Source organism: Danio rerio, chromosome 18 (genome assembly GCF_052040795.2).
Source record: "Danio rerio strain M-AB ecotype USA chromosome 18, GRCz13ab, whole genome shotgun sequence".
In the NCBI taxonomy this organism is placed as follows: Eukaryota; Metazoa; Chordata; class Actinopteri; order Cypriniformes; family Danionidae; genus Danio; species Danio rerio.
Genome location: NC_141038.1, coordinates 44,571,895 through 44,591,443, shown reverse-complemented (window position 1 = coordinate 44,591,443; position 19,549 = coordinate 44,571,895). Strand labels below are relative to the sequence as shown.

General features: G+C 35.9%; 3 protein-coding genes across 6 annotated transcripts in view; 1 reads left to right on the top strand and 2 right to left on the bottom strand.

Annotated features, from left to right (window-relative positions):
* grk7b (G protein-coupled receptor kinase 7b) overlaps window positions 1-19,549 on the top strand; it is an 845,646-nt gene that overhangs the window by 311,283 nt on the left and 514,814 nt on the right. The gene's annotated exons all lie outside the window — the stretch shown is intronic.
* Window positions 1-19,549, bottom strand: part of bcl7bb (BAF chromatin remodeling complex subunit BCL7B b) — a 266,172-nt gene that overhangs the window by 114,322 nt on the left and 132,301 nt on the right. The window lies entirely within an intron of this gene.
* The window catches only part of veph1 (ventricular zone expressed PH domain-containing 1), a 168,118-nt gene that overhangs the window by 32,053 nt on the left and 116,516 nt on the right, over window positions 1-19,549 (bottom strand). For 3 of the 4 annotated variants that reach the window (XR_015514233.1, XR_015514234.1, NM_212831.1), the window contains 2 exon segments: window positions 17,599-17,738; window positions 14,982-15,116 (listed from right to left, as the gene is read on the bottom strand). Coding sequence is in view for 1 of the 4 variants with exons in the window: in NM_212831.1 (NP_997996.1) it covers window positions 14,982-15,116; window positions 17,599-17,738 (275 nt within the window). In the remaining 3 variants the exon portion in view is untranslated. 4 annotated transcript variants of the gene reach the window in all.

The following is a 19,549-nucleotide window of genomic DNA, read 5'->3' as shown; positions in this document are numbered from 1 at the left end:
TAACTTAATATAAGCAAATTATCTTATGATGATTTGATGTGTGTCTGCTGGGGTAGCATTAAAACATGCTTAATAGAAACACCAAGATGCGCATACATTTGGAAAATGTGCAAAAATTGTACACACAGCTGAGCAGGATAAACCTGTGCATTAAATAGGATGAAAACGCATCTAAATTTCATAAAAAATATTTAAATTTTGTTTTAAGAGCCGTTTTGCACCTCCAAAAACCACTGCACATCCATTGTGTTCCATCTTCATCCTCTGAGGCGCAAGTGATTTTTTTTATTAAAGAAAAAAGGCCCACAGTTGCATCTAATATTCCAACCGGCTCTTAAAGATCTGAAAACTCAGGGCTTTTGGTAGTACTCAGAATATCAAAGTCTACTAAAGGAGGTTGAGACTTCACATTTATGGCTTCTAAACTCTGGAACAGCCTTCCTTATAATGTCTGAGGCTCCGACAAACTCTCTCAGTTCAAAACCAGATTAAAGACCAATCTTTTTAGTAAATTTTACACACAATGCAGCACATGTAGGCATTATGCACGAGTGTGCCTCTAGAGATTGTGCAACACCATTGATGTGATTCAAGACCTGTAAAGAGATGATGCCAAGGTATCCATAATCCTGGACCTGGCCGTATCCTGAGCAGATGCTGTGGTGGTCATGGAGGAGCGGAGAGTTTGGGACTGATTCCTGAAAGACTCCAGTGACAGATGAGTCTTCGCATGGATCTGTGTTCACCCGCCGGTGACCTACTTACACCTGCAGCTTCTTCACGATGGACGTCCAGCATTCTCCAGCCTACACTCCAACCTACACTGCAGCTCTGCACAAGAAGTTTGACCAGAGGGGAAATGATCATGCCCAACTGAGCCTGGTTTCTCTCGGGGTTTTATTTACTTCGCTTTCATCAATTGGTGAAGTTTGTTCCTTGCCACTGGCTTGCTTGGTTTGGGACTTGTGGAGCTGAGCATCGATGCACTTGTCCTTCAGTGTTTGGACTTTCAGCAGTGAAATTTAAACCACACTGAACTGAACTAAACTGAACTTCAACTCTGAAATATGGACTGACAGTTTCAATTTCCTAGAACTTCTACGTGGAGCTGCTTTGACACAATCTATACTGTAAAAGCGCTATAGAAATAAAAACGAATTTAAGAATATTGCAGCAAATTCCATGTCTCTTTTTGATATTTGTAACCAGTTTAACAGGAACTGATGTTTTTTTTTCTCTTTGACTTATTGGATGGAAACTGTCTTATTCGAAATATTTGTATGCAACATTTAGGTTTAATTCACATCATTGGATGTGAACACAGCTATTGATTAAGTCATCCTAGAATCAGTCTCTAAAGTCTTCATGCACAATGAACAGAAACAGCTAAGTAATGACAATAAGGGATTTGCTTTACGTATTAAGGAGTCACAGCACAGCTAGATACCGATGAACAATAGGAGCTGACATCTAAATGTATTTTATTGGCTACACATGCTGATGCAAGGGTGTGTGGCCTATAGCAAGGCCAGTCTGCCAAAATTAAGACGTGCAATGATATGTGAATTCTATGTTTTTATAGACATAAAAGCCAGTAAAGAGACTATTATACTGAGTTGAGGTAGTCTGGACAAGGATGATTACAAACATCGCACAGAAGAGTTGGAAGAGATTTGAAAGTCCATTCCAAGAAATTACAATCCTGTGCACTAGCTGCACCCTTAAAGGGGATAGTTCACCCAAAAATGAAAATTCTGTCAACAGTTATTCGCCCTCAAGTTGTCTACTGCATGTGGATCTGCAATCCGAGAGTCTCACACTTCCTGGGTAACAGAAGAATTCAGAAGGAATAAGGAACTGGTGTGCATGAGGTGCATGATGCTATTTGTAGTGCGGTTCAGTGACAGAGCTGTTGTTTTCCAGCGATCTGCAAGCATTAAATGTAGAGGAAGGAGAGTGTTTCCTACAGTGTCAAGCCCACTTATCTGCGTCAAGCACACTTAAAAAAGCCAAATTTGTTCCTCAGAAAGATACAATTCAGTTTAACAACACAATACAAGTGATACAATGTGTAACTTCACCTTGCGGCTATCACAGTCTGGACATTTTAGAGCAGTGGTTCTCAAAATTTTTTCATCAAGTACCACTTCAGAAATTTTTTTTATCTCCAAGTACCACCATAATGAGCAGTATTAAAATACAGTAGCATAGTAGGCCCAGTAAAGTAGCTACAACTCTGCACAGTAAAAAAAAGCGTGGCAGATTATCTCATAAATATAGGCTATATGTCATATATGGCACATCATATACATAATTTTTGATACATTTTAAAATATATGTAGCATGTACATGACATATTTCATTCGTCCGTGTACCACTAGAAGGAAGCCTGCGTACCACTAGTGGTACACGTACCAGAGTTTGAGAACCACTGTTTTAGAGCATTTGTTAGTGTCTTTCTTTCTAATGGCAGCTGAAAGACTATCCATCAGACACCTCATGTTTAAATCTCTCTTCATGCTTGTCTTTAGATTAATGCAGGTCATTATCAAACCCCTGCAGACAGTCTTTCTGGCCAAGAACCGTCGAGTCATCTTACTAGTGCTCTGCCATCACTTATTTTATGCCAACTAAATCAGTGTAAGAACTGAGCAAGAAATGTAATCTGGATTTGATTATTTGTGTCATGAAAACCTTACAAAGAGCACAAATCTCAAATGAATCTGACATTATTATTTTTTTACAGATGAGTCAAGTACATAGATCTAAACAAGGGCCATGTGTGAGCGTGTGTGATATTTATATTCTCACATGTGGAGTCCAGTAGGGGATATTTGGCTGTGGTTTATGCTCCTTATTAAAAACCGGGCCCTGAGCTGAAGAGGATTTGCTCACATCACTTTATTTAAGGTAGTGGTTCTGAATTGGTGGGTCGTGACCCGATATTAGTGTAATATGGCTCCATATCAGGGGTTACATATACATGCAACCGAGCAAACACCTTTATCACTCCGACTGAGCTTGATTTGAATTAAACTTTGTAATGAACTCAACAACTGAAAGCACTAAACAGGAACAATAATATGGAAACGACATAATGATAAATGCTGCAGATGAATTCAAAAGTACTTCTTATTGTGAAGTAAAGCAGAACAATGTCCCACCCATTTTCTCTTCAAACTCTTACTGTGCCTTCACACAGAAGGCTGTGAGAGTGTCAAAGGTCGCTCTGGCCACCCTGGCCACAATGCTGTCTACCTTCAGCTCAGGTGGCGAGAGCGTCAAAATCTGCTACATTAATCTCGTGTTTAAAGAGGCCGTTGCAGCATATCATTCAGTTACATTCCCGCATAAAACATGCTTTCTAGCGTGAAAATATTGTGCACTTTTAATCAAATTCATTTAACAATAGAAGATTTAGTTGCATGCGGTGTGGGCAATATATATATACACACACACACACACACACACACACACACACACACACATATATGCGTATATATATATATATATATATATATATATATATATATATATATAAATATATATATATTGCCCACACCCCATGCAACTAAATCTTCCATTGTTAAATGAATTTGATTAAAAGTGCACAATATGTATACATACATATATACATATATATATATATACATATATATATATATATATATATATATATATATATATATATATATATATACATATATATATATATATATATATATATATATATATATATATATACATATATATATACATATATATATATATATATATATATATATACATATATATATACATATATATATATATATATATATATATATATATATATATATATATATATATATATATATATATATATATATATATATATACATATATATATATATATATATATATATATATATATATATATATATATATATATATATATATATATATATATATATATAAATTTATGTCACTTTCTATTCACTGATAAGACATACAGCCAGGTACACAACGTTCCTATGTGACTCCCCATGATACTTTCGAGTTTCTTCCCAACGTAGCCTCAATTTTTATTTAAAAAATGTCAGCCGTGTGAAATCAGTCTATAGTCCAGAACAGGGATTACCAAACTTTTTTATTCCGGGACCCACCAAGGCAAGTAATTCAATCTCTAGACCCACCATAATATTTTAATATGGAATAATGGGTAAAATGTATCCATTCAAAGCAGTCAAAAATATATGGTGTGTGACTTTTTGGATTTTGCGATTTCATATGCACAAAATGAGGCTCAAAGTGCTTTTTGTGGGATGCTGGCTGTAACTGTGATCATTTTTTGTTGGCAAAGATACTCTTCTCTTTTCAGAAGAGAATATGATCAACCTTTGTTGACATATTCAGAATGTTTTGTTGTCAGGTGTTGTTTATGTTTTGAGGGTTTCATGCTAGCACTTGCAAGCTTTTCTAAGCATAAAAGACATTGCAGGACTTCCTCACCCTGTGGACCTCTGCCGGCAATAAAACTGAGATTGAGGTAGGACTGATCATATTTCTGTGTGGCTCCTTTTTTAGATTTGGTTTGATCTGAAGACGCATCAGAAGTCTGCCATGCCTTTAGTTTTAAAAACTTTTCCATTTTACCAAACACTTTGCGGCTGCGGTCATGAGTGCTGCACGCTACTGACGTAGACACGTGACAGTGAACACGTGAACAAATGAATCTGACACAGTCATTCAATGAATGCTAATTCAGACTGTTTCAGTTCATGTGTTTTAACCTAAATGATTCATTTGCAGAACAGAATTGTCTCTGAAGAGTCGTTCGCTCATTATCGTACTGGTTTTGATTCACCGCAACGTAAATATAGCTGCAGTGCTGTGCGACCCACTAGTGTTTGAAACTACACAGTTTAAAAACCCCTGGTCCAGAAGACCAATTAGAAAGTGATTGTAGACAGCCACTTTCTCAAAAGTTCGCATTTTAGTCCGTTAAACTTAAATGTAACATCAGCATTTCCAAACTAAAACAGGATTTTTACCATTTTCATAGTTTGAAGATGGTGGAGTAATGTGGATGATTAAAAAAAACAAGCATTTTAAAACAAAAATGCATTGGTGTAAACGGCAACCGAGTCAACATTTCAGCTATCGTCGCTTGTCATTGTTTGATAGGGGCTAATAATAAAAACATTAAATGACAGTCAGAAACATCTGTACAAATAATAGATTATATACAGGCCATGTGCCGCTTAAAGAAAAATCTCAAAATCTCTCAATGAGCAGAACTCTTGATTCTAAATGGTAGTTAAAGCTGAAGCAAGTCATTGTCTGGATGCTAAAATACTTTCTTCTATCTCAGTTTAATGCGCAGAGACAACTTTAAGTAGCCATTTCTTAGGCTGATTTCCCAAAAGAGTATAAACAACACTGTGTCTCCGTGGTCCTATCGAAACACTCTCTATTTGAAACACAAACTCTATTTGTTTAAGCGGCCCAATATGTCAACTTCTGGTTCCACCAATAGAGTGACTGCTTATAGAAAAGACAGTGTTCAGATGGCCAGCTGCAGATTGTGTGCTGCACTTATGACATGCTTTGCGAAATCGAATCATCATTTCGAATAGATTTATTACAGAATACCCTACCAAATGAATGGCAACAACAGGACTCAATTCAAAAACACAACTGAAACCATGTGATTTCACATCCACCAAAAACAACTTTATTATATTTTTAGCCTTTTTTTTATTCTGTCACAGAATAAAAAAGTAAATTTCACAATTCTGAAATAAAAGTCAAAACCGCCAGATGTAAAATAAGAAGTGCATTGGCTGACATAATTTTTTTTTTAGGAATTTAAATTTCGCAATTTGTTTTTCCAATTAGCTCTAAATTGATTTTTTTTTTTTTACTTTTAAATACTCCCAATTTCAAGTTTTAATATGCATTTACAAGATTTAAAAAAAGAAAAGTTTAAAAGGTGAAATGATTTACATGCTATAAATGTAAACAAGAGAAGGTCACTCTATTTCACTGTATGTGGGAGTGTACTAAAGTCAGTTGTTTTTGGGTTAAAATACTGAATATTGCAAGTCAAATCATTGGTAAAGTAATTCCTTTTGATTACATTATTGCATATTTGTCCATTAAACTTGAATGTGACAACTGGTCATATATTTTGGTCTATTTGTAAAGTAGTTTATGACTTTTTGGAGAGTCTGGATGGTGACTCTGAACTGGTTTTGTCGAACTGATATCCATTAAAAGTTTATAGATTGGGCACATGTTATTAATGTATTACTTAATTTTTTTTTCTTTCAAAGTGTTTTAAGCTATTTTAAGTTTATACATTATTGTAGTTGTATTTTTTTATTTTTTGTTTAATTTTGGTTAAATTAAAAATTTAAACTATTGTCAATTTGTATGACAATGTTTAAAATTAAAATTGTTGCTCAAAAACAAAAGCTGAAATGTTGACTTGTACTGTAAAAAATAAAGTAAAAATATCATTAAAAAAGTGGCAATTAACTTAAAAAAACATTAGAAGAAAGAATATGTTTTCATTTTAATTATATGCATAAATCTGACAAAAAAGAAAATATAGGAAAGTAATCAATGGAGTGATGCTGCAAATTTAAAAAATCAGTGCATCAGATTTTTGAATGGATTCAGTGAAATAACCCATATGAACTGAATCATGGAAATTAGTCAAACATTTAATGTATCTCACCCACTGAATCAACATTCATTCCACTGCAAGATAACATATTGATTATTATAAAACATATGCATGAAAGCAAGATTTAGTTTGCCTGAAAATGAACATTGAATGAATCATATGGTTCCAAACCTTCAAAATACTGTTGGCTGATTGACTGTTAATAAAATAAACTGATTTTGTCTCACTGGAAGTTTTGGTTTAAACCACTTGATACATATGAAATAAATCACTTTACTCATTTTACTGTATTCACATATACTTTATGATATTAAGGATGATGAAATCTTGAATGTGATTGGTTGATGCCATTATTTTGCAGTAAAAGTTAAAAAAACAAAAAATAAAATCCAATTTAAAATATAAAATTTTATGACAAAATCCCCAAAAATATACAGTTGAAGTCAGAATTATTAGCTCTCTTGTATTATTAGCACTCCCCTATTTTTAACACATTTCTAAACATAATAACTAATTTCTAATAGCGGATTTCTTTTGTCTTAGCCATGATAATAGTAAATAATATTTTACAAGATATTTTTCAAGATACTAGTAGCTTAAAGTGACATTTAAAGGCTTAACTAGCTTAATTAGACAAGTCAAGTCGTTGTATTACAATGGTTTGTTTTGTAGACAATTGAAAACAATACTGCTTGAGGAGGCTAATAATATTGACCTTAAAAAAGCTTTTAAAAAATTAACAACTGCTTTTACTTTAGCCAAAATAAAAACATTTAGGACTTTCTCCAGAAAAAAAAATATTATCAGACATGCTGTGAAAATTTGCTTGCTCTGTTATTTTGGAAATATTTGACTATATTCATAGGAGGGTTAGTAATTTTGACTTTATCTGTATATTTCAGTATATTGTATTCCACTCATTGCAAGTTAAACCAGTTAACTAGTCAGGAAAAAGCCTCGAGTTGCTCAGTGTTTAATTTCTTTTATGAGATGAATCTGTAAACTGATGACTAAAGATGACACACAGGAAATGATGCATTAGTCTAGTGAATCACAGGGAGAAATGACAATTTGAGGGTGCTTAGATATTTAATAGAGAGCAGTATTTAAAAAAAGAGAGTCAATTTTCACTATCCTTTTCTGATCCCCAAAAAATTGGGCAATCCGGGCCGGCACTCTGCCAGTGTTGGGAAACAGAGCTGAACAACGGGACTATACTTTGCTAGCCTGTCAGAAGAAACACGTCAACACCAGCCTTGACTCTCAGAGCCCCGGTGTGCATGTGCACTGAAAACACTAAACCCCAGATGTGGCGAAGCGTCAGGGGAGAACGACCAAAACCACACTACATGCTAGCTAGCATGTCATCATTATGCTGCGGGGAGCGGAAAAGCAACAGAGGTCCTTCTGTTTGTAATAGATACTATTGCAACACTCTTCCCAGTGTCATTTATAGAGCATAACACATGCACACGTACGCTCATGCAGAGATGGTAATGGGATATCATCCACCAATCAATAAAAAACACAATGATATGAAACCAAAGGGGGGTTTCCTATATTCTCTAAAAATATTCTTTTATTTACTACTATTTCAGGGTGATCCATCATTAGCAAAATGACACGCATGTAATGCCTTCAAGATGTTGTCTGGTAAAAATTCCTTTCAGACCTCCTGTGATTTAATTTTCCTGGCTACTTCATTTATTCTGAACACAATGAAGAAAATATGGACGCATATTACTGGTGAGTTTAACTCATTCTCTTGTTCATGTTTCAAATGACCGGCTGCCTTCTTGAATTTAATACAACTTCCAGTGTCTCCCTTTTTTCTTTTCACAAAATTGTTTTTTGTTTGTTTATTTATTTATTTGTCTGTTTTCATTATTATTTTAATTATTCATTTGTTTGTCTGTTTTTGTTATTGAATAATTAATTTATTTGTTCGACGGTTCTTGTTATTATTTATTAATTTGTCTGTTTTTGTTCTTTTATTTATTTGTTTCTTGTCTGTTTTTGTAATTATTTTATGTATTTGTTTATTTAATTAATTAATTTGTTTGTTTGTCTGTCTTTTTTTGTTATTAAATAATTAATTTATTTGTCTGTTCTTGTTATAATTTATTAATTAATTTATTTGTCTGTTTTTGTTGTTATTATTTTATTTGTTTATTTGTTTGTCTGTTTTTGTTATTATTTTATTTGTTTGAATGTTTTTGTTATTATTTTATTTATTTATTTGTTTGAATGTTTTTGTCTGTTTTTGTTATTATTTTATTTGTTTGTTTGTCTGTTTTTGTTATTAAATAATTAATTTGTTTGTTTTTTGTTACTATTTATATATTTGTTTGTCTGTTCTATCTAGCTTGCTTATTTTCTTTGCACAAGAATGCAAAAAATATTGGAATAAAACTGAAAAAAAAGCCATAATGTGCAGGAAGAGACAAAAGCCCAAGGGCTTATTTAGAGCCTCTGCATAAATAATAATAATAATAATAATAATAATAATAATAATAATAATAATAATAATAATAATAATAATAATAATAGGGATTAACAAAACTATTGCATTACAACAAATGCTAAATTACAGTTACAAGTGAATAAAATTCAAATCTAAATTACAAGATACAGACAACATTAAGTGAAGTTTCATAAACTAATTTCGAGAGGAGCATGTGATATGATTGTGCATCGCTGGCCACTCATCCGTAATCAGTAATAATCCAATCAGAATGATCCTAGCTTAATATAAATGGATCACTTTCTCCTTATTGCACTATCTTCGTTTTGGAAGAATCCCCCCTTTCACCCCATCTCCTCCTTTTTCTCCCCTTCTAAAGGGGGAGCGATCGAGACCTACCTGATCTCGGTTCTTCTGATATGCTTCTAGACCGGGCGGGAGCCCTGGGCTCAAATATCTCCGAGCTCAGGGTTCTCTCCCGGGACAGCATGCCAAACCTGCTATAAGTGCCAAGCATATCTAAGTGGGAACTCTTGAAAGTGATTCCCATATGCATTCCTTAAAACCTGTTAAAGAGGAACAATTTTCTTTTGTATGAAGTAAATCACTGCATAATTTAATACCCCTACATCTAATTGAGTATTGCGCTCTGCTTGTATAAACTTTGGGAAAATGAAAACTTGAGAACTGACGAGTAAAATAGCAATTCATTCATTCATTTTCTTTTCAGCTTAGTCCCTTTATTGATCTGGGGTCGCCACAGCGGAATGAACCGCCTTATTCAACACATGTTTTTACGCAGCGCATGCCCTTTCAATCATAACCCAGTACTGGGACACACCCATACACTCATACACTAAAGCCAATTTAGTTTATTTAATTCACTAATACTGCATGTCTTTGGACTGTGGGGGAAACTGGAGCACCCAGAGGAAACCCAAGCCAACACCGGAAGAACATGCAAACTTCACACAGAAATGCCAACTGGCCCAGCTGGGACTCGAACCAGTGACCTTTTTGGTGTGAGGTGACAGTGCAAACCACTGAGCCACCGTGCCACCTAAAATAGCAATAAACCTGTGAATTTACTTTAAAAAACCCTCTGAAATGATCTGGAATGTCCACACTCATCCACTGAAACAGGTTCTTTCAATAAAATGACTTGTCTACTACTACTAGACACAGTTTCTCCCTACAGTACACAGCTATAGCAAAGCTCGAGTTACTCTAGCTGACTCATATTCTCTCGGTGTCGCAGTGGACTTCGGGAATGTAAACGAACTGACAAACCAAACGAAAGGCACAGTTAGCGGTCAATCTGATCATATTACTTCATGGCTTATTTCGAGCTGGACATGACTGAACACTGGACTGAGTGAGTAGTCTGGGCAATTTAGCCTAATTCACAAATGGCTCATTCATGAAGATTAAAAAAGTACTCCAATGAGCTGTCTATATAATTTTGTTAAAATCATTCACATTTTAACAGATTCTTTAAGGGGTATTTAAACTTTCCAGCACGATTATAACATAACATTATATATACAGTAAATATTAATATACAGGGAGCGCTAATAATTTACTGTGTGTGTGTGTGTGTGTGTGTGTGTGTGTGTATATATATATATATATATATATATATATATATATATATATATATATATATATATATATATATATATCTCAGAGGTTGCATTAGATTTTCTCATTGTCCGTCATTTTGACGGAGAGGGTTGTAAAATTTCCGTCATAACTTATTTCTTAACTTAGACTTTGATCGCTTTTTTCATTCATATTTTAATAATAAACTTGCACGACAAGCATACAGGCTAAATTATTCATTTATTTATTTATCTGCATTAACTCATATCTTCCTCCTGTGTTGACCTGAATTGGGTGCATGCCTGTGCATAATCAAGGGAGACTGTCTTTGCCTCGGAAAGTCGACTTCTCGTGAGCAAAGACTGGATTTACTAGCGCCACTTCAGCCAGTGTTTTGTAGTTAGGAAACATTTCTCCAAAGGCTGTGATCAGAAAGTTTGCTGGATTCTCTGAATGTGGGATTTCTCGATCCTGCAGGTACTTGTTTCACTGGGAAAAAAATACTACAGCCCGCGCTCCTTCTGCACCAGGTGCGCGGCTGCAACCCTCTGACTCCGGTAGTGCTCACAACACACTCCAACGCACCCTAGATAGCAAAATTCTCACCTGCCGGAGACTCCAGCTGCCGTACTCAGGCCCTAGTCAATCGGGTCACATGCGGCACCCGTAAGCGAGCCGACGTTGCCGCATCTGAGCCAGAATCGGCCCCCGAGTAATGTGCGCTGCGGCCCGGAGCTGGCGCGACTCAGTTTACCTGCATATATAACCTTTTGGTATGACATTGGTACTTGATACATGATACAAAAATTATTTTGTAGTGCACAAGAACATCAATATAAAAACAATAAATCTGACCTTGCTAGCTGCCGCTTGGTTGGATCGTATTTTTGTCTTTTGTTCTTCATCGTCTACTGCATCATTAATATCACAACTATATGGCCGTTTAAAGAAACTTCTCACACTTATTTTTGCAAATGTACAAATGACAAAGAGGAAATAAAACAAGAGCAATCGCCATCAGCTGGACAGGAGTGGGAATTACAGTTAGCTACAAATTACTATAGATCACCCTCAGCTTAATCCGTCACTGCTGAAGAAAATCCGTCAATGACGGAAAATATTCAGTTAACGCGACCTCTGAGATATATTATATTTATTATTATAATATATTCATTATTATAATTTAATATAATAATATAATTAATAAAATTAAATTATTATTATTATTTAATTATAATATAATTTTTATATATATATAAATAATTGCAAAATTGTCTGCAAATGTCACCACAAAATCAGTCATTTATTAAATCGCAAATAAATTACAAAAAAAATCATTAAAAAAAGAGGGGATCTGACAAAAATACCGTACATGAACTTACATTATGTAAATATACATTTTTATTTTGTATGCGACTAGACACGATTAATCGTAAAACAGCACTAGCACTAGCTCACTTCAATAGGGCAAGAAATCCAACCCTATTTACCCAATGTTGCCAAAGTTTGCCTCTTTAAAAGGCAGTTTAAACCATTGTATAAATCAAAAGGTATAGGGCATCAGCTAGTGAACATTTACGAGAGCATTTAAGATGGACTAGCTAGTGTCCTGCCTTGTAATTTGGCATGTGCGCATTTGCCCAACACAAACAGATTCCATATGTCTAATGCACACACACAGTCCTTCAATGGACGGTGAATGACCCCAGATTTAGGAAGAGCATTAAGACACAAAAGACACCAGCTGTACTATGTAATTACTCCAGACGTGACATTTACGATGTTTGATAAGATCATCTGAGCACATGGATTTACATGGCACCGTGCTGAGGAAATGACCTAAGGTAAACATCCCAGTCTCAGCAGCAATCATGACCTTTGACCTACATGACGTGACCATTTTCCACTATAGAGGTGGTGGTGAAGAGATTTGTGTTGTTAAACGTCTACTTATTAAAGGTCTTTCTTCATCGGTCTCCACAGAGGACTTTGACTCATACAGCAGGGTCCTGTTAGATATACATGCATAAATTGCGTCCAGTGTTGTAACTTATACTCTTTTCCCAAAGGCATAAATGTAAGTCTTGATCGGGATCAGACGTGGTTTTTTCCTACCCTGCTGGGCCACCTCTTGCTTAAACATGACTTGCAGAGAAGAAGAGGAAGGATAAATTATGTTTCCTGCTTATTTAGTCTAGCTTGGAGTTATAAATATATATATATATATATAAATATATATATATAAATAATTTATTTCACTGTCTGCATGTGCACTACGTGTCTGGAAATCTGCAATCTTTTTTTTATTATTAAAATGCAGTAAAATAGATATTGTAAAATGCTTTTTGCAATTTAAAAGACTAGTTCTCCTTTAATTTAATTTTAGACACAATTTTTTTTCTGTGTAAAAGTAGTGTAATATTTAAAATCACTACTCCAGCCTTCAGTTTCGCACAATATTTTAGATATTTTTCTAAAGTAATATTCAAAAATCATCATCATCATCATCATCATTTTTATCCGCTTATCCGGGACCGGGTCCTGGGGGAAGCAGTCTTAGGAGAGAACCTCAGACTTCCCTCTCCCCAGACACTTCTTCCCGCTCCTCCGTGGGGGAAATCGCGAGGTGTTCCCAGGCCAGCCGAGAGACATAGTCCCTCCAGCGTGTCCTGGGTCTTCCCCGAGGCCTCCTCCTAGTGGGACATGCCAGGAACACCTCCCTAGGCAGGCGTCCTGGAGGCTTCCGAAACAGATGCCCGAGCCACCTCAGCTGACTTCTCTCGATGTAGAGGAGCAGGGACTCTACTCTGAGCTCCTCCCGGGTGTCAGAGCTCCTCACCCTGTCTATAAAGATGCGCCCTGCCACCCTTCGAAGAAAACTCAGCCACTTGTATCCAAGATCTTGTCTTTTTAGTCATGACCCAAAGCTCATGAGCATAGGTGAGAGTAGGAACGTAGATTGACCGGTAAATCGAGAGCTTTGCCTTTCGATTCAGTTCCTTCACCACAACGGACCGGTATACAGGCCGCATTACAGCTGCCGCTGCACCGATCCGCCTGTCAATCTTACACTCCTTCCTTTTCTTACTCGTGAAAAAAACCCAAGATACTTGAACTACTTCACCTGGGGTTAAGACTCTCCTCTAACCAGGAGATGGCAAAGCACCCTTTTCCGGTGGAGTCCGAGTCCATGGTGTTCAAAAATGTGAAAGAATAATCCAGCACTACTTGTAAATAAAGGAAGCCCTTAAGCCTAAAGAAGCTCTTAGGTCGAAACATGTTATTCATTTTAAACAATTAAAATCTCCATTGTAAATAGTTTTTTTTGCACATTCCTGTACAGGTTTGCTTTTAAAGGGGTGGTCCAGAGTGTACTTTTAAGGCTTGGTTGTGTTTACATGGTACAAAACAATGTGTGCTCATGCTTCACTTGTAAAAAAAATCACTTTATTTCTTCATATATCTTCCTTTAATTATCTACTGTTACTCAGCTAACATGAAAACGACTGTCATATTTCTTAGTTCCTCTGAAAGCCTACCCTTAAGAGGCTCTGATTGGTCAGCTAACATAATGTGATGTGATTCGCGGATTGGCTCCACATCACCAGGAAGTGTCACACCTCTAATAGCACGCCACTGCTGTGTAAATACTGCGATAATGTATCGGGCTTATAATTAATATGAAACGTTCATGTAGATCGCAGGGAGATAGGCTGCATGAAGAGACACTGTAGAGCTGGTGAAGATTGTGGGTTTGACTGATAAATATGAATTTGTAGCTAAATTGTTAACGATGCCGAATAGCATTTCCCATTATTTACATCCTTTTAATTTAACGCATTAATTTTACATCCTCATGTAATAGATCCATTTTAACAATTAAAAACACTTACAGGTTGTGGCTCAGTCCACAGCTTCGTCTATTATGATTAGAGCTGCTCCTTTGAGGAGCTTTTAGCGGAATCCAGCACTGAACTGGGAGAGATTCTGGAAGCTATCCTTTGTCAAATGCTAGAGCTATATCTTTTATATAATTCTCTAAACATAATTAAAATTTAATTGCAAGCACTTCTCTCTTTGTGTCATGTCCTTTGGAATCCCAAATACAGAAACACAAGAAGCTCTGTGAAAATAGCAGCATTTAGACGACATTTTAGCTTTCACTGCTAAAACATTACAGCGCCTCTGGCCATGGTTCGTATGAGTGTGTTTGTGTGACTGGCAGACAGTAGAAGACTTTACCTTATTGTGAGGAACAGTGGTCTGGGTCATGGCCAGCTCAAAGCTGTGTGCTCCTGTCAGCTGTGTTTTCTCCCAGAGTTTCCTCAGCTGCAGCACACACTCGTCCTGACAGCACAAGGCCTCGCTCGCTTTACTCTGCACACAGACATGATAAACTGCTAGCCTGCCAACATACAAGCTAATCGTAATTACTGGTGCTTGATATGGTTAGTGTTACATGTACTGCTGCTCTTGGAGAGATAAGATTAACCGCTGAGCCAAAGTAATGAACTTCACTGTGTAGGTTTGCACACAACATGAAATCCGTAGAGACCATCATAATCCTTTAAAGAGATAGTACACCCAAAAAAATGGACCTTTAAACATATTATAACATAATAATGCTTTTTTAGGACACTTTTGTCATGAAATTTTACTACATACACTACCTGACAAAAGTCTTGTCCTCAATCTCAGTTGTAAGAGCAACAAATAATAACTTGACTTTCTGGTTGATTGTTTGGAAAAGTGGGAGAAGGTAGATTTTTCCAAAGAATCATGGGTTAAACTGCATCCCAAGGAGGAAGCATTGAAGATGAATGCAATGTATCTTGATGCACTCTGGGAGTCCTGCAAGAACGCTTTCTTTGCCATTTCATATGACTTTATTAATAAGTTATTTGAGTCATTGCAGAGATGTATGGATGCAGTTCTCCAAGTTCATGGGAGTCATACACAATTTTATTTATTTTTCCGCTACACCATGACTTTACATTCTATACTGTACATTATTTCTGTTAAGTGATAAGACTTTCGTCTTAACCAGTGGTGTGGAGCCTACAGCTCGCGAGCCACATCTGGCTCTTTGACCAAATATACAAGGATCTCCAGCTGTCTTCCTACAATAATGTTTTACAACAGTTTAAGTGGGTTTTTTTTAAACAGTCACTAGAAATCAGTTTCCGATTGCAAATACAATTATAAATCCCTTTTTAATTGTAATTTTTTAGAGCAAAATGAATAAGAACTCAGTTAACAAAAAAAAAAAAAAAAAGATTCAACCAATCTGCGTGTGCGGCACTATGGAAAAACTTGAATTACGACACCAATAAAGAGCACAGAACTTGCGTTTTTATGGTAATCTTCTCGTGTATGTAAGTACAAATAACATCCATGAGTGGTGATGGCGAAAAGAAAAACAATTCTATAAACTGTCCTTTTTTTCATTCATGGACTTGCTCAACATGTGATGCTTATTTTTGAGTTGTGCATGGACATAAAGTTTTTGTTTAAACCCGTGTAATTTATAATAGTAATCTATCGTCTTGACTATAGCCCCTTTCACACATACAGACCTTTCTGGAAAATTACCGGCGATTTGCCGAAAAGGTCTGTATGTGTGAACAGGCCCTTTTTGAAAGTACCGGTAAAGGCTATTTTCCGGAAAGAGAAGTTGTAACATTACCGGTTATTTGCCGGAATGCTGCGCTGTGTGAACACAGAAGGAAGATTGCCGGAAAGAGCGCGTGCACGCCTAGAACGTGCTGACGTGAGACGTCTACTTTAGCCAATCAGAACAGTCAGACGCATTCAAGTTAGCGCAGTATACGAGAATAAAAGCCTTTGAATATTTTTCCAGAAACATTTAGCTGCTAGATGTTAGTCAGATGAGGTTTATATGTTCCTTTTTAGCGCCATCTGTGTAAATAAATATCGATAAGATGCTAATCATAAGCCGTTGTTTGTTTACCTTCAAGCTCTGCTTCCTTTAGTTGCTTGACGTGTCGTGTGTGCCCATGAAGGAGTGAGAACCAAAACACACACATATCGTGTACATCTCGACATGTGAAAGTGTTCCTCCATATGTTTTTATCGAAGTAGTTCACAATACTTATCCACAGAGTTTGTAATGTAGTCAAATGTTTACAAACACAAGCACAGCCGTTTAGAGCTCACTTCTAATTAATGATGTCAGAATTTACCGGTATATTGGAATGAGTGTGTGAATGGTCTTGACCGGGAAAGTTCCGGAACGTCCTCGCCTGTGTGAACAGCGCTTTATTGAATTTACCGGTAAGTTCTTCTTGAAATTTTCCGCATATTTACCGGTATCACTGTGTGAAAGGGACTATATGTCTACATGCCTATGACTATGTCTACATACAACCAGTCTGGCCATTCTCCTCTGACCTCTGGCATCAACAAGGCGTTTGAGTTGCTGCCATGTGATAGGCTGATTACAAATTTGGACAGGTGCACCTAAAAAAAGTGGCCGGTGGCTCCTAAAAAGAAAATTAATTTGCTAAAAAAAAAAACCCTGCTGAAAAATAGGTTCCTGACCCCTGGTCTAAGCAAAGTCAGAACTTACTGTCCTAATTAATAAATTTAAAATCAAGGCATTATTATATTTTATTTTGGTAAAATAAGCGTGATTTAGAGGCCTTTTCCTTTCATATAAGCCACTTCTGATACCAAATGATCAGCTGGAAGTCAAGTTATTATTTGTTGTTCCTAAAACTTGGATAAGCGACAAGATCTTTGTCAGGTGGTGTATATGAGAATTCTTGGCCACTCCACTGTTTGTAGATAAGTACAAACACATACTCTTTGTCACAAAATCAACATCCTTAACTGTTACCTGCAGTGCCAATAGCATGATTTGGATCCAGAGGTGTGGTTGACTGCTACACAGAGAGAAACTGGACTTCCCGTAGAGACAGTAGTGTCCTTTCAGTGGACAGGAGAACGACAGCTTAGCTACACAGCCTCGGTGAGAGTCTGGATTGCAAACACACAAACACAAGAAAATAAATTACTTTTGAATTCCTCCTCCAGAAATGCATAATACTTTCCCAAACCACTAAATATTGTAAAATATACTGCCAGCAGCTAAACTGCCCCATCTTGTAATACTATAGTATAGTCAGATAACAAAATTGAGTATTAATCAGTAATACCAGGCAATCATGAAACTACAGAAAGCTTGTTTTCTCATGCCTTAAAGGATTTTCAAACTTGTTTATCATTTGTGTTGTTCCAAAAAGGACCTAAACTGCAACAATATTGAGTTTAAAAGATCTCAGGCCTACTATTCCTTCTTTAATCCTAGCATTATTCATTTATGCCCACAGCAATAGGAAAATGTGAAGAAACCAGACCAGGAACACAAACACACCAAGTTACAGAATTATGATTTAGTGAATTATGACACATTAAGGTAAACTGTGATGACTGAGACAGCTCAAACAGGCAAGTAAAAAAAAAACAATAGAAAAAGCATCAGTTTGAAAACACACATGCATGCAAATTCATAAACATACTGCAAGTGAACAAAACATATGCATATACATTTTTTTTTAATCAAATTAAAAACATCAGCTAAGTGCGTGCGTATCTCACACTTCACAGTACTGTAGTTATTTACTTTTCCACCAGTCATCGCAAAGCTCATTTTGGTAAACCATTACTCATAAATGCATAATTTTGTTCTGTCTATTGATTATACAAATCATGTAGCATTAACCTCTTTATAAACATAATCCATCCTTCATTCTCTTAGGCTTTTACTGACACTATACAAGTCAGGGTGAAGTAGAGGTTTTATGTTGCATTTCTGTGTTTGGGTTTGTGTATGTGACCCTGCTTGTGGCCTTCCAGCATCGACTTAAACATGTTTTTGAAACTAAAGTTGAAGCATAAGTCATAGTTTGCATATTCCCTTTTTAATGCAACTTGGTGACATGTGGCTTACGCACCAGCTGTTTAATGAAACTAAAAGAACCAATGAAAGACAAGAGAAACTAAAGCTGGACCTCTTGGAATAACTCAACTCTGTTGGACTGAAGATAAATGAGGCTGTTCTTGTAAAAGAAAATGAGTTCATGGGAATTAAAAAAGAGACCAGCTTTCATGAGATATAGTGGAATTCAGACGAGCTATTATACTTTGTATATTGCACTTTGGGCTTGATGACGGTGGTGTTGATTTATCTTGGCGACTCAGATGTTTAGTTTATATTAACTAAAAGTCTAGTTCATAATAATCATATCCACACTAAATTAGATCTGTTTTTCCTTTTTCATCAAGTGCTCTGAAGGACATGTCAAAGAATAGAAAAAGGTATTAAAATTGAATTAAAAATAAATAAATAAATAGAGGTTAAAATAATGTCAAAATTGCTTGCACAGAACTTTTAACATTACACAGTTTCAAAGCAGATTTGTGGAAAATTAATGATTAATATTAATCACATATATAATATAGTCAATTTGAATGATAATATCTTGTAACATCTTTGTGCCTAAATTAAATCTGTGTGATAATATACTCTCACCGGCCACTTTATTAGGTACTGCTCGTTAACGCAAATTTCCAATCAGCCAATCACATGGGAGCAACTCAATGCATTTACGCATGTAGACATGGTCAAGACGATCTGCTGCAGTTCAAACCGAGTGTCAGAATAGGAAAGAAAGGTATTTAAGATATTTAAGTGACTGGTCTAGGCTGGTCAGAGTATTTCAAAAACTGCTGATCTACTGGGATTTTCACACACAACCATCTCTAGGGTTTACAGAGAATGGTCCGAA